General features: G+C 38.2%; 1 protein-coding gene across 1 annotated transcript in view; it reads right to left on the reverse strand.

The window, feature by feature from the left end:
• Positions 1–6,313, reverse strand: part of LOC110102170 (5-formyltetrahydrofolate cyclo-ligase, mitochondrial-like) — a 26,476-nt gene extending 20,163 nt beyond the window's left edge. Inside the window, exons 1-3 of the mRNA XM_020830370.2 lie at positions 6,048–6,313; positions 5,913–5,954; positions 5,795–5,840 (exon numbers count right to left, since the gene is read on the reverse strand). Of these exons, the coding sequence (XP_020686029.1) occupies positions 5,795–5,840; positions 5,913–5,954; positions 6,048–6,294 (335 nt within the window). The 5' untranslated portion in view covers positions 6,295–6,313. The remainder of the gene's footprint in view (positions 1–5,794; positions 5,841–5,912; positions 5,955–6,047) is intronic.
• Positions 6,314–12,963: the final 6,650 nt, after the last annotated feature.

The raw sequence follows: 12,963 nt of genomic DNA on the forward strand, positions 1-12,963 counted from the left end.
AAATATTTAAAAATGAAATAAATCCATCAACGCGCTTAAAGCAAAATCCATCCGCCCTCCGCAATAGTTTGTCGAGGCGGACAAATTGAAATTTACTCTAGCTCACAAAGAGCCAAATGCCTAGTCGAAAATATTACTAGGATCCATTCTCAAACAATCTCTTGCCAGTAAGGGCGTGGTACGTGTCCTCTAACCGGCAGTTTCGCCGCCAAATGGCACTGCAGGTAGGTTACGATGACCCGGGGCCCTCTGAACCGAGTGGTTTTGCCTCCAAATGGCACCACAGATAGCGGTTATGGCCAGAGCCAATACGCTCCTTATTGGCATCAAATCCTTGAGATATGAATCAATAGGATATGATCGATAGGGCACAAAGCCCTCTGTCAGCTAAGGTGGATTCAAATTTGTCCCCTTAGACAAACATCCAACCCAGGTCTACAAGGTCCCCTTGGACGAAACAACCCATGGCTGCCGACAAGGATCCTTCTGTCAGGTTGGGTCGACTACCTCCTCTGACTAAGTAGACCAGGACCACGATGGCCCGGGATGACGGAACCATGGGATCTTGATCGGGTCCATCATCCATTCCCCCACCATCCGCTTTAAGTGTAAGATGGTGCAAATTTCTATTTTTAAATATCCAAATCTTTCAAATTCTCAAATCCAAACCCATGCTGCTACTATATGCCAGATAACACGTATTCTATACGTATCTGATTGACGACTAGCCTTAATCGAAAGTTCTCTCTCGTGATCGAGAGGGGTAATTAACTATAGGGGCTTGCGCCTATAGGAAACCAGAACTCAGATCATAAAGTCCTCGCAAAATGAGGGCGAAATCTCTGGGTAGTGTCTTATCTACAAACCCATCTGCCTTCCAAAATTTACCTCGGAACTTAGTTCGTTAAAACTCCCTCGCCGAATAAAGAAGAGCGAGCGGAGGCCGAGGCCGAATTTTCGGAGCCCACAGATTCCTAGAATCTAATCTGAAACAATAAGTTGTAATTACTATACTAATCAACTTTTTATAATTTTCCCTGTCATTCCTACAATTGCTACATTGTTTCACATCACTTTCTTTGTTTGCTTATGGCTAATTTGGCTTTTCCTTGATGCCTATTAGGTTATTTTCTCCTGCCAATATTTTTAGATGTTGGGGTTTCCGTGAAAATTGTTGGCTATTTTCCATATGCTTTTCCTCTGCTGATTATTCCAAATGTTGTTGTTTGTTATTTTGTTATTTTATGGCTGTATTTTTAACTTGTTGGATCTAAATTATGTATTCCTTAATGAAATGACAACATATACTTCGTTCGGTCTTATGATTTCCCTATAGGGTTGAACCAACTTTTAATATCATCTACATGCTTCAGTTCACGATCCTGGGATTGGGCTTTTGTTATGTACGTCATAAATTGTTTTGCTGTGCTTTGTTGGAGTTGGGTTTGCATTTTTTGGATTCGAACTAAATATCAGTGTAATACGTCAGTCCATGCAGAGCATTCTGCGTCATTATATCTTTGGTTATTCCTAGACAAACCAAAAATAGATTCATCCGGGCTTTGGAACTCTCCACCGCTCACATTGTTTCTTAATTGACTCTGCACCTGTGTTCAATTTTTGGGTTTAACTAGTTATCTCAAGAACAAATTCACTGACTAGTCGTGTTCCTGGAGTTGTTAGAAACTAGGTGGTGGACCTGGTGGTTGTATTTTTTGGTGCCTTATTTACAAGAAATTATTCCATGCGGACACCGAACGGAGGGAATCGTCCGGATTTGCTGCGCTTTTACAATTCTTTTGTTGCGCTTTTGCAAAAGGGCAGTAAATGAGCAGCAAATATTTAATTATGAATGTGTTTTTACTGCCCTTTTAATGTGCTTTTGCAAATACTCAATAAAAGCGCAACAAATATTCAATTATTTAGTAAATATTAAATATTTGTTGCATTTTTAGACTTTTACTGTACTTCTGCAATAGTGCAACAAAAGGAGCACAACAAATCCAAACGGTTTTCTCTGTCTTGGATTCGCAGAGAATAATTAGTCCTTATTTACTTATTTACTGATTCAGAGTTGACAACAATCTAGTTTGATATGGTATAAGACATGCTACCTCTATTATTCCCATTTATGTGATGTTTGCAATATCCCTCTAATTGAAAAACAGTGCATACATCTACATCTCAGTTGCATTTGCACAGATTTGATAGCTGTCAAGCCAATAGCTGTCTTCATTCTTGGTGCTGCTGCTAGCCATTAAGTTCTGAGTTGCAGAATTTCCTGATAATGTCTAACATCAATTTTTGGTCATTGTTGCTTCCTAGGAATGTCACTCCGGCATTTTTTCATAACAATTTTCATATTTGCTGGGGATGAAGATGGTGGGCTACGTTTTGGTTGATGTCTTGGTTGGGCTGGGTATGTGGCATTTGGCCTTTAGGGTGGAAATCTTTTGTTGGCTGGTTGATGGCATATTTGTCCTCGAGCGATCTATCTGCTTGACTGCTATTGTTATTTTCTTCTGGATCATTATCATAAGGTTTTCTCAGTTTCTTGAGCATTGGTCATGGATTACTCATGTGTTTTGAGATTTATTTTATGCTTGTGGCTGGTCCAGTATTTTGATTTCCATTACTGTGGCTGGTAGCATGAGATATCTGTGCTGCCTTCGTTGCCTCAGGATTGCTTCTTGGGTCAGCTGGTTTGAGTATCAGGTTATATATTTGTCTGTCATCATATGGGGTATTCGAAATTCTATGTTAACTCCATGTTCATTGTCCTATTTTGAGTAGGATGTTACTCCTGTGGGGAGTTATTATGCAAGGTGGTTAGGTTTTGTATTCTTAAATTTATATTTTGGATGTTGTAACTCCTTATCTGTTTCATTCCCATGATTATGTTTGGTCGATTTGCAAACAACTATTGGGATTTCCTATTGTTTAAATCATTTAGAGATGATCAACCTTATTACTTTAGTACCTTTCACATTATTGATTGGTTTGTGGGGCATGCTTGTTTTGGTCTTCGTTGATTCTATACTAGTATGTAGGGGTGTCAATACCTAACCCGACCTAGAAAATTTCAGGTTTGGGTAAACCAGTATATCATACTGGTCTGGTTCGGGTTCGAGATTCTAACCCTTTTTTTTAAATCGGCTGAGGTTTGTGTTGACCTAGAAACCCGAAGGTGGCCTGAATTGACCCGGATCCCGCACTCGTGACCCTCCACAGCGGGCCACGCTCGCGTATGCACCCGGACTGGTGCCCACATCGCGCTCGTGCCTGTGCTCACGTTCACAACTTAGTCCGCGCCTGTACAAGATGTGCTCAATCTCAAGCATTTGCAAAACCAGATAACTCGGCAGGTTGGGTCCCGATCAAAAATTCTAACCCGTTTGCAAAATTGGATCGGGTTCAGGTCAGCTAAATTGGATCCAAGTCAATTTCAAGTTCGACCCAAACCTAACCCAAATACCCATTTTGACACCCCTACTAGTAGGTGGTGTTATTATTACTTGTTGATTCTCATTGCCATCAAGTTGGGGTGGACATTCCTCCCTTATCCAATATTTTATTTTTTTTATGTGAATCAATATTTTCATATCATTATTAATTATTCTCTTTTCTTATCTTTTTTTTTTGCTTTTTTATGGCGTATTAACCAATACTTTTCCATTTTCTTACATATTTGTTGATGGGTTTGCGTGGGCTTCGAAAATTTGTGCCCCTACCTTTTCGCACCTCTTTTTGTTAATAGTAGAGTTTTAACTAGTTTAGGTTTCATAGTTGATTTTTAGAAGGCAGATTAGGTTTTAGATAAGAAACTACACAGAGATTTCGTCCTCATTTTGTGAGGACTTTATGATCTGAGTTCTGGTTTCCCGTAGGTGCAAATCCCTATGGTTAATTACCCCTCCCGAGAATGAGAGAGAACTTTTGATTAAGGCTAGTCATTAAATAGGTCGCAGCAATTACCTAGTGTATAGTAGCAACAATTTTAGGGTTTGAATTTTAGAGCACATGATTTGAAATTCATCACCATAAACTTAAAGTGACTAATTGGGGAATGATGAAGGGTCCGATCAAAATCTCATGGTTCCGTCATCCTAGGCTATCATGATCGTTGGTCAACCCAACCTGACAGAAGGAATCTTGTTGGCAGCCATAAGTTGCTTCGTCCAAGAATACCTTATAGACCTGGGGTGGATGTTTGCTTAAGGTGGTGAATTTAAGTCAACATTAGCTAATAAATGGCTTTATATCTTATAGCATGCACCCTATAATTCATTACTAAAGGGATTTTTAATCATTAGGGAACATATATGTCTTGGCCGTGACCGTAATATAGTGATTTATTTTGCAGCAAAATCACCTAGTCAGAGGCACATGTCATGTCTCTGTTGATGATGAATCAACTGAGAATGAATTACAGTAATACATTTCACAAGAAATCCGCTCTTTGTGAGCTGAAGTTATTCTTTAATTCATCATCCTCGCCAAACTGTTGCGAAGTGTGGATGGATTTTAATTTTATGTTTTTTGTGATTAGATTTTCATTTAAATGTCTAGAATTTGATAAATATGAAATTCTTTCACTTTAAATCATAAATTGACACTTACCCATAATGAGTTTTGATAACCTAATAAACAAGTTGGGCATGATCAACATATGCAACTTAGCTTGAGGAAAAGTGAAAAAATAACCATATGTGGCATTCATCATTTCATTTACAATAATTTAACAATCCATAGACAACAACTTTCATTGACAACATTTCATCTGTTGTATTGTTAATCTTGGATTCCATAACAAAACATTGATTTTCAGATTTAGTCCTTTCTTAAAACTTAATTTTCCATCTATTCGTGCACTTCTTATCTAGAAAAAAGGATTCAAATTCAATCCTGAAATCTCTCATTCTATATTCTCTCCCTTCTCATTTTATTTTTGCATCTAATTCTTTGCATAATTTTCAAACTCAAGATTGTGATTTACAACATAAAAATTATTTACCAACATAACAATTTAAACTGTTTTCAACTATTTGAAAGAAGATCGAACATATAAACACCCTCCTAATTTGTTTTATCCAAGTCTTTAGCCAATCAAAACTATAAAATACATTCTAAATATCAACAAGACATATATGTAATTACAAGACATTTGAAAGTTACTATACTTTGAAATTGTAATTAATTAATCTTCACATACCATCACATGGATGCACTATACTTTGAAAGTGTAATCATCTTCACATATCATCACATGAATGCATCTAACTGAAGATCTAATAATCTTAAAAAAAAATTATACTAGATTTAATGATGTTAAAAAAATATTGTTATGATCTTATATTTGAATGTAATATCATTGAAATCAAAATTGTGGAAGATTTTGATCCTCTACTAAGAAAGAGAAAGCTCATCTCTACAAACAGGCATGGATAAATTTCTTTGATTTAGAATCGAAACTAGCTTTTTCACCTTGAATTTATATATACATATATTGCTTTCCAGAGAATATTCTAAATTAGTTAAAAAAGAAATACAACGAATTTAGCTTTTATTATTTATTTTTTTAACTAATAGGCTTGCTTTAGAATCAAAACTAGCTTGTTCGAACTGGATTCTGTTTCACCCCCAAGGTAGGAGGGGAGTTGGCGGATATCGTTAGTTTGCAAACAGAGGAATAATGAAGAATAGTTCAATTGGTTCCATCCAAGTGATTTAAAACAGAAGTCCATGATTCTGTAAAATTTACTTCAATGTTAGATAATGAAAATTCTAAACTCACCCCCCACCACGGCCAAGACGATGTCCCTGCCTGTCGAAGGCAACACCTGAAAAAGAATAATAAAAGATAATTAAAAATCTGCCAATATCAAACCAGCTTTTCATAGACGAGTCATTACCAGGTAAAAGAAAAATATCAACCGGCTCGCTTGCAAGCATAGCTGTAAAAGCAAAATAAAAAATTAATGTTAAAGTATCTATCAGCTATTTTCTCCAGCCATTTATGAAAAAATTGAACTGCAAAAGAAAATTACCATCCTCACGAAGATTTCCACTAGCATCTGTTGGAGATGGTTCAAATATATTCATCGAACTCGCTATCAGATCTTCAGTCGTTGAGATGTGTAGCATCCTCATATTACTATTCTTGTCTTCAACTCGAGGAACATACAGCTTTTTCCTCAACTGTGTGTGATGGTCTTGACTTGAAAGTTCGACGAAAGATATTAACTTTCCAAATTTTCCATGAAACAAAATGTTGAGAAAACGTACACCATGCATATCCAGAAGATAAAAACTAAGGCTTCGCTTGGGGCGGCTTTTTTACTGCTTCTTACAGCAGCTTTCTAGTGCAAAAATTTTAATTTTTGTACTAAAAAGTTGTTTTAAGAAGCAGGAAGAAAGCCGTCCCAAACGAAGCCTAAATTACTACAAAAAATTCAAGAATTTTGCAGATGGAAAATGTTCTATATTTTGCAGCATGTTGGAGCAAAAGATGTTTTAGTTAGTAAAGTTCTAAAAACAATGAGCAGCCATTTTCATTTTACAATAATTACAACTCATGCCAAATTCATTAGTCTACTTTTCAAATTCCATCACAATATTGACCACAAACAGAGCCTCTAACATCCTCTAATGCAAGAGGATTCAATATAGGAATGTGCTGAAAAGATGAAGAATGCAATCAACTTTGAAATAAATGAACATTTTGAAATCAACGTATAAAAATTCATGAGTTACAAGATATCAATTAATCCATTAGCTCATTTTCTTTAAATAAAAACACATAATAGTAGTCTTTAAGTCAATTGATGATGAAATGATATTAAATAATGAAGAATTTCAATAAAATTTTGTAAACAAATAAAATCAACAAGCAAATGAATAATTTATAAATCATAGCTTCAACGTATCAAATTTTATCACAATTAAGAGCACTAAACTAACTAATAATAAATTACAAAACAAATAAATAGACAAGTAATAAAATTTCAAACAACAACATCAAGCCTTTCTACAACTACGTCGGGTCAGCTACATTATTGATCTCTATATACGCGTCAAATCCAATAGAGTCCACCAGGGGCGGTGACTAGTGGACATGTCACTAGTAACGAGCATCGAGATGCCCCGATCGCTTTCAAAGCTACTCAAACATCGTTTGATTATAAAACGGATTGCACCGATACGCTTGAGATATCGAATTTAGCAAAGAAGAGTAACTTGTAAGTAACTCAATTATAAAATGATGACAATCACGACTGTTGGCGAGCAGAATGCGGCACAAAACTGCACAAATGATCTCTGATCATCTAACGGACTGCGCCAAAGCAATCAAAGCATTAAATTTATCTAAGGGGGGCCCCTTGCAGATGAATTGAGTGAAGGCAGTCGAAATCAACGGTCTACAAAAGTCATGTTGCACAACGTTCGTTCGCAAAACAGACCTCGTCGTATTGTCCTGAATGTTGAAAATACACAAAATTGTTGTGATATTGTATGGGTCCTTGCACGAGCGAAAATGCAAAATCGGCAAGAATTTTGAGGCGACGTGGCAAGCAAATCAAGATGCAAAAAATACAATGATTTGCATGAGAGTTCAATTCATTGTGGGTCCAAACTTTCTTTTTCATGTTGTTCAGGAGAGTTTTAACGAGTTTAAGTTACGGGATAAATTTTCAGAAGACATATTTGACTTTAGATAAGATAATACCTAGAGATTTCGCCCTCATTTTGAAAGGACTTTATGATCTAAGTTCTAGTTTCTTATAGGCGCAAACACCTATAATTAATTACCCCTCCCAATGATGAGAGAAAACTTTCGATTAAGGCTAGTTGTTGAACAGATACATAGTATCCAACGTATAGTAGCAACAAAATACAACAAAACTAAATATTGAAAATTGAAATTTTGTCACCGCACACATAAAGCAGGTCGTGGGGGAATGATGATGAACCCGATCAAGATCCCATGGTTCCATCGTCTCGAGTCATCATGATCCCTAGTCTACTTAGTCAGAGGAGGTAGTCGACCTAACTTGACCGAAGGATCATTGTCGGTAGCCATGGGATCCAAGGGTACCTTGTAGATTTGGGGTGAATGTTCGTCTAAGGGGACATATTTGAGTCCATCTTAGCTAACAAAAGGCTTTGCGCTGACAAAGTCAACCGGAAAATCCCTCAACTGTTGTCATTGCAATATACAACTAACAACCCAACACTTCTACCTACATCCACTAATCCACAACAGTAGCACTCTTCGTCTCTTCTTTCCCTCTACACGAGCCCATTTCTTCTCCTTATCTACATCCACACATCCCAACCCAACTCCATTAACTCAAACCAGCCCTCTATTTACCTTATTTTCTCTCTAACAGAGATTATTTCCCTCTTTACTAGCAGTATTATATTATTGTTATCAGTTAAAAAAAATAGAAAATCAACAAAGAAAAAAAGGGAGAGAGATTAAAAAAGAGAGATTTGTTGTGTTTCAATCCCTCAACACTGTTGTCGTCGCCGCCTCTTGCTCGCAAAGGTATAAAGCTCGCTAAACTTTAAAAAAACTCCTCAAATCCCGTTGTCGACATTTACGATGTAATGTGCAACCCCCTGTACGTGCTTTTCGAAGCACGACTGTGGGCTCCGAAAATTCGGCCCCGGCCTCCACTCCGCGTTTCTTTTTATTCGGCGAGGGAGTTTTAACTGATATAAGTTCCGAGGTAAATTTTGGAAGGCAGATGGGCTTGTAGATAAGACACTACCCAGAGATTTCGCCCTCATTTTGCGAGGACTTTCTGATCTGAGTTCTGGTTTCCTATAGGCGCAAGCCCCTATAGTTAATTACCCCTCCCGATCACAAGAGAGAACTTTCGATTAAGGCTAGTCGTCAATCAAATATGTAGTGTATACGTGTTATCTGGCATATAGTAGCAGCAATAGGCATGGATTTGAAGTGTTTAGAAGTTTGGGAATTTGAATGATTGATATTTGAAAATTTGAAGGTTTGATATTTAAAATTGGAAAGTTCACCATCTTGCACTTAAAGCGGATGGTGGGGGAATGGATGATGGACCCGATCAGGATCCCAAGGTTCCGTCGTCCCGGGCCATCGTGGTCCCTGGTCTACTTAGTCAGAGGAGGTAGTCGACCCAACCTGACAGAAGGATCCTTGTCGGCAGTCATGGGTTGCTTCGTCCAAGGGGACCTTGTAGACCTGGGTTGAATATTTGTCTAAGGGGACAAATTTGAATCCACCTTAGCTAACAGAGGGCTTTGTGCCCTATCGATCATATCCTATTGATTCATATCTCAAGGATTTGATGTCAATAAGGAGCATATTGGCGCTGGCCATAACCTGTATTCCGTGGTGCCATTTGGCGTCAAAATCACTCGGTTCAGAGGGCCCCGGGTCATAACCGTTTACCTGCAGTGCCATTTGACGGCAAAATTGCCGGTTATAGGACACATTCCACATCCTTACTGGCAGGAGACTGTTTTGAGAATTGATCCTACTGATATTTTCGATTAGGCATTTGGCTCTTTGTGAGCTGAAGTAGTATTTGAATTTTGTCCGCCTCAGCAAACTATTGCGGATGGCGGATAAATTTTGCTTTAAGTGGGTTGATGGATTTATTTCATTTTAAATATTTTTGGGATTTTGAGATTTTTGGAATTTTCTAGGATTTTGGGTGGAGCTTGGAAGATACTTGAAAGCATTTGAATTAACCCTCCAGTTGAGATCTGCATTCAACACGGCCATCATCGGGGTGTTAAGGATTATTTCCATTTAAAGCTTGAACCTTGTCGCCTCTATCTGGCTGTCGACAGAGGATCGGGTTTCATAGGCTTTATGCCTTTGAGAGTGAATCCTCTTGATTTTAGGCTTTGAAGGCCTAATATGAATGTATTAAAACAAATATTCTGGTCGCCACGGCCACATATTTGTTTGTTGGTTCGAACCTTGTCGACTCCTATTGATCTGTTTAAGAGGATCGGGTTCGAACTTGAATTCACTTATTGACCCGCACAGCATCCCTAGACGTCACGTGTGTACCAATAACACGCTCGTCGGGGCCCATGAGGGTGTTTGGGGGCGTTTCGTAATTTTTTATTGAACCTTGTCGACTCCTACTTGCTTAGAAGGATCGGGTTCATATTTAATAGCCTACGTAGCATCCCTAGACGTCAAGTGTGTACTAATAACACACTTGTCGGGGCCCATGCGGGTTTAAGATTACATTTACCTCTTTTGTGTACCTATATGTATACAAACTACGGTACACGTGTAGGGGTATTCTAAAAATATTTGTAAACGTCTTCTGTCCGCTTGCATGGATATTGCGGATCCGGTGGCGTGGCGTAGCAGCTTCTAGATCAGTTGTTTGCTGTTTTGTACAGGTAGACTGTCGTGCACTACTTGCATGATATATGCAGGTAGATTGTAGTACACTAACGAGTCTCATGCTTTATATTTGTATTTGCTTGCACTTGTCGTATCCTCCATGCATTTTGTTGTGGTCTTTGATCTTTTCAGTACATCCGCAACCGCTACATGTAGGTAGGTAGATGTCTTCATTTATAGGCTGAAATTGACTTCAGGATACTGCATTTACTGAAGTCTTTCAACATCTACCCGACCATAAATGGCATGTTATACATACATCCGTATTCGTAGAAAGATTATATGTATTGCAGATCTTCTGTAGTGACTTGTAGGAGTTCGTATTGTTACTTGTGAGTGAACCGACATTTCACTTCTATTTGGGATTTTAATGAATGACCTTCATTCATTCATTGACCTCTTTATTTGCAGGGGATACATGTCTTCTACGTAACAAGTATCCTACGACAACTTGTTAGTGGTTGCATTTGATGCGGATCGACCACCGTTCACTTGCAAGGGATCAGTGTATTCTTCCACAAGGGGATTGATCTTTAACTGTCGGGTTGCAAGTTCTTGCTTGTATTCATGTTCAATATCCAAACATGGTTCTGTTCATTTGAACTTGAGTCCAAATTGCCCACGTCATATCAAGTTCGAGTTTAAGTTCAAGTGTATTTAGTTCAAGTCCACTGTGGTCCGGAGCTGATTCAAGTTTGATCTCAGTTCAAGTGCTAAGTCCGATCCGAGTTCATTTCATTTAACCTTCAAATCAATTTGAATCCAAATGCAAACTCAAGTTCTGACTTTTAAATCTCCCCTTCATTTATTTGATGTTAAACTTAAACTCCTCGTAATCAAACATGATTCAGCGCCGCGTATACAGTGGTTTGCAGGATTTGCGCATGAGTTCAGCGGGATTTCAGGTACGAATGCTGGCTTTTATACGCATGTCAATAACGACATAAGGAAGTTCGAAGGCGATGTTAGCGATAAAGCGGGTGGGCCTCGTATGCGCTTTTCATAGCATGGCAGGGACACTCCTAAATACTTTTGTACGTGGTTCTATCTTGTGGTAAAATTTGCAAGCTTTCAAGCTGGTACTTCGAATACACATATACACTTTTCGTAGTGTGATAGATTGAAGATATCGACAACCATGTCACCTGACACCTATCATACACATTTTTCGTAGCGTGGTGAGAAAGTCTAGCTCTCCAAAATTCTCCCCACGTGGGGGAGATGCTAGGAGGCGGTCGAAATTTCATCTAAATAATAACTAGAATTAGAAACTTTGAAAAGTAACCTACACAGTTAAAAATGCAACGAAAAAGAAGACTTAAATGAACTAACAAGGAACCAGACCTAAATGAACATTTAAGTTAACTTATAATTAAATAAAATTCATAAATTAAAGGGCTGAGCAGGGGACTTGCAACATCCAATAACATGTCTACAAGCATGAATAAAGAACTTATAATATGACAGCATGTCTACAAGTAAAAATAGGAACCTTGCAATGTAATTATTTGCCTACGAGCGTTAATAAGGGCTTATAATGAATGTTATAGCTTGCCTACAACTGAAAAAATTGGGTAATTGAAGTGCGCAACAATCCACCTACAGATAATAATAGTGAACATGCAATGAGTTTGATAGTTCTCCTAGGGGCATATATTGAGAAATTTCAATGAACACAGTAGCATGCTTATGGGCAAAGATGGGATATTTGTATGAATATAGCCTGTCTACAATAAAAAACATGAGTTGTAGTGAGTATAGCCTGCCTACAGGCAATATCAATCAACCTGCAAAGAACACATATACCGCCTGCAAGCATGTATAACCCATCGAAGGAAACATGGGAGTGGAATGGCACTACAAGTCTACAATTCACCAGTGAGTAGAAGTAGGAAATTCATAGTACTCACAATAATTAGTTTACAGGTGAGATCAAGGGGTTCATATCAAACATATTAGCCTGCTTACATGCAATATCAATCAACTTACAATGTTATAATCCACCTGACAGCAGGAGCAGGGACTTCGTAATGCACACAAAAAGTAGCCTACAGGCCCGCCTTAACGCAATTTCAGTGAAAAACACCTCGAGGCTTACGCCTCGGATTTTTTTTTTATGAGGCTTACGCCTCATCTTGGTTGAGGCCCACCTTGAGACGCGCCTCGCCTCGTTGGCATGAGGCATACGCCTCACTTTATTTATGTATGTTTTTTATTTAAAACTTAGCTAAATCCAATACAAAAGCTTAAAAAAAATCATGCCCTCTTGCGCTCCAAAGCTGCAACAACTTCCTCTCAACTGCCTCAACCTCTAGCCCACTGCCTTCGTCGTAGACACCACCATCGTAGCCGCGGCCGAGGATCACTTGAAATCCACACACCATCACCATCTTCTCTAAAAATTTAAGTATTGCTCTTAATTTATATTGATAACAATCATTTATGAAAGAGAAAAATGGCTGAAATAAATAAAGAAGTTTATAGGGAGATATTGGAATGCTTGAAATGCACAAAATATTTAACACTGTCGTTGCCAGGTCCCAAGTCCT

The sequence above is a fragment of the Dendrobium catenatum genome, unplaced genomic scaffold (assembly GCF_001605985.2).
Source record: "Dendrobium catenatum unplaced genomic scaffold, ASM160598v2 fragScaff_scaffold_114, whole genome shotgun sequence".
Classification (NCBI taxonomy): Eukaryota; Viridiplantae; Streptophyta; class Magnoliopsida; order Asparagales; family Orchidaceae; genus Dendrobium; species Dendrobium catenatum.